The sequence below is a fragment of the Chrysochloris asiatica genome, unplaced genomic scaffold (assembly GCF_000296735.1).
Source record: "Chrysochloris asiatica unplaced genomic scaffold, ChrAsi1.0 scaffold00045, whole genome shotgun sequence".
NCBI classification, from domain to species: domain Eukaryota; kingdom Metazoa; phylum Chordata; class Mammalia; order Afrosoricida; family Chrysochloridae; genus Chrysochloris; species Chrysochloris asiatica.
This window is the reverse complement of record NW_006408563.1, coordinates 7,700,701-7,703,412: the sequence shown is the minus strand read 5'-3', so window position 1 is coordinate 7,703,412 and position 2,712 is coordinate 7,700,701. Positions and strand designations below refer to the sequence as shown.

Sequence of the window (2,712 nt, the reverse complement as noted above, 5' to 3'; positions counted from 1 at the left end):
TCACCACTCATTTTTACTGCAAGGACATGCTGACCGTGGAATTGGGTACCTGGTAGGTAGCGAGGGAATGAGATAACATATTGCAGCGACTAGCTCCAAGTAAATCCACTTTCTGGCAAACATCCATCTTTAACTTGTCAAAAGAAGCTTTGCTATTTCTCACTTGGATCTGTACCTGTAACCACAAAAATGATCATTACTATTTCCGATAATATAGATCTTAATATAGCACACTATTTCACAATAAATACTTTCAGACACAAAATTGCAGTAAGGAAAATAAGTTCTTTTTTTTCCTATGTGGTTACTACCTTGTTATTAATGATGAAGATTTGGGCTATTTTTAGTAATTGTAGGAGATCCTTTTCAGCAGATATCTCTATGTTAAGAAAGTATGAAATGGTAAGTGCAAAGTATATAAGAAGAAAATATTCTTAAAAAAAAAAAAATCCAAGGGAGCATGGTGGTGGATTGGGGAGAAGTACAGTGAGGATATCCCTCAGCAATAACACAGAATACTGGATGAAGCAGGTTCACGGGACAGTCCCAGAACTCTGAATCACATATAAGGAATATTTAGAAAGTTTGGAGGTGTACAGACAGTGGCATTTGTTATGGAAGCAAGAAATCTAGTGCTTTCGGAATCCACCAGGCTCAGCGGCTCCTGGAGGGGCCATCTTGGACAAGACTGAGCAGAGCAAGGATCAGATCCACCATGGACACCTGACCAGTCTGTGGAGATAAAGGTGTGGACACTTTTTTTTTTTTGTAAACCTGTTTATTGGTCTCTGCGTACCTCCATTCTGATCACAAGAGTGGGTGCCAGAGGGAGTGGACACCCCACTCACCACCCCAAAGGATTCTACTGTGCACACGCACAGATCTGCTCAGAATTTAAAGGGAAAGGCCCCACTTAAAAAACAAACAGCAGCACGAAATGGCCACAGCCAGCCCTGAATTATTACTAGGAAAAAGGCCTGAATGGGGGTTGTGGAGCAAGAGAGACACAGATGAAAAAGGAAACAGGCTGAAAATTAAATCCTGAGTTATGTCGTAATGACCAACAGTGGCATACTGAAATTTCTCAGGCCGCCTTGAAGGCAAGGAGCCAAGAGAGAGATTTTAATTCATACTTATATTTGGATATAGAATTTTTTCCCCACTCTTCTCTTTTTTTTCTACAATTATCGACTACAGTATCCAAATGGTCTTTTTTGCTGTTGCTGTTTTGTTTTTTGATCACCTCTTTACCTTTTGGGGGTTCTCTCACTCCCTAGATTACCTGAGAAGAGACAGCAATTGCAGTCATATAGTCAAGCTACAATCACACCATCCAGGCAAGAACCAAAACCAGTTGCCATACACCAGGAAGGCAGTCAACACCTGCAATTGCTACTGAGTTGAGTAATAAAGAAGAGTGAAAAGGGAAGCCCATCTCCTGATCATTATCTACCTGGAGGCAATCAGAAAGCATAACAAAATATCTTCATAGATTCATCTAAGTATTAAGGTCACAGCTTACTCAAGATGCCCAAGAAACAAATGACCATCTCTGGACATGTCCAGAAACAAGATAAAGTGACTGAGACCAATGATCTGGAGGTAGACCTAAACTCCATATTGGAAGGAGGGCAGGCTTTGGAAATGCCTGAGAAGGAATTCAGAAAAATGTTAATAAAATATATCAAAACACTTTACAGAGGAATTGAGAAAAATGAGGAAGAAGTCAGGAAAGTGCTACAGGAACAATCAAATAAGATAGATATAGCATTAGAAACAATTCAAAACCTACAGAAAGAGGTCCAAATGATTGATAATGGAAAATCAGAAATGAACAATACCCTGAAAGGGCAAAGGAGTAGAACTGAAGAGATGGAAGCCAGAACTAAGTGAGCTGGAAGACAAATCTCTCAATACTACTAAGGTAGAAGAGCAAACTGAAAAAAGGATTAAAAAATCTAAAGAAGGTCTAAGATTCATGTTGGACAACATGAAGAAGAATAACTTAAGAATTATCAGCATTCCAGAACAGGAATAATCACACAAGTCCACGTAGGAGACAGTTGAAGAGCTGCTGGAAGACAATTTTCCTAACATCCTGAAAAGCAAAAAGAAAAGCATTCAATAAGCTCAATGAACCCCAGGAAGGAGATAGACCCCAAAAGAAAATCACTAAGACATATAATAATCAAGCTCTCCAAAATCAAAAATAAGGAGAGAATCCTGAAAGCAGCTAGGGAAAAGTGTTACATACAAAGGCAAGCAAGTCAGACTAAGCTTGGATCTCTCAGCAGAAACCATGAAGGCAAGAAAGCAATGGGAGACATATATAAAACCCTGAAAGAAAAAAAAACTGCCAACCAAGAATCCTCTACCTAGCAAAACTGCCAATCAAATACAATGGTGTAATCAAAATATTCCAGCATAAAGAGAAGCTAAGGGATTTTGCCAAAGCCAACCCTGCACTGCAAAACATCCTAAAGGGAGTTATGTGGACTGAGAACCAACAAGAACAGACAACAACCAAGATTGATATACATGGCAGCACCACCTGGAACTCAACTGACAAATGGAAGAGTCTAGAACAGAACAAAACTATAAGAATAAATTCAGAGGATCTGAGAAGTCAGTCTATGATCAAAACAATTACAATGTGAAAGAAGGTAAATACATAGGAATATCCAGGTGGTGAGAAGATCAGGTAGATTACAG

General features: G+C 39.2%; 1 protein-coding gene across 1 annotated transcript in view; it reads right to left on the bottom strand.

Moving 5' to 3' along the window:
- The window catches only part of ICA1L (islet cell autoantigen 1,69kDa-like), a 65,087-nt gene that overhangs the window by 48,449 nt on the left and 13,926 nt on the right, over positions 1-2,712 (bottom strand). The window contains exon 5 of the mRNA XM_006862027.1: positions 50-175. Coding sequence (XP_006862089.1) covers positions 50-175 — 126 coding nt within the window. The remainder of the gene's footprint in view (positions 1-49; positions 176-2,712) is intronic.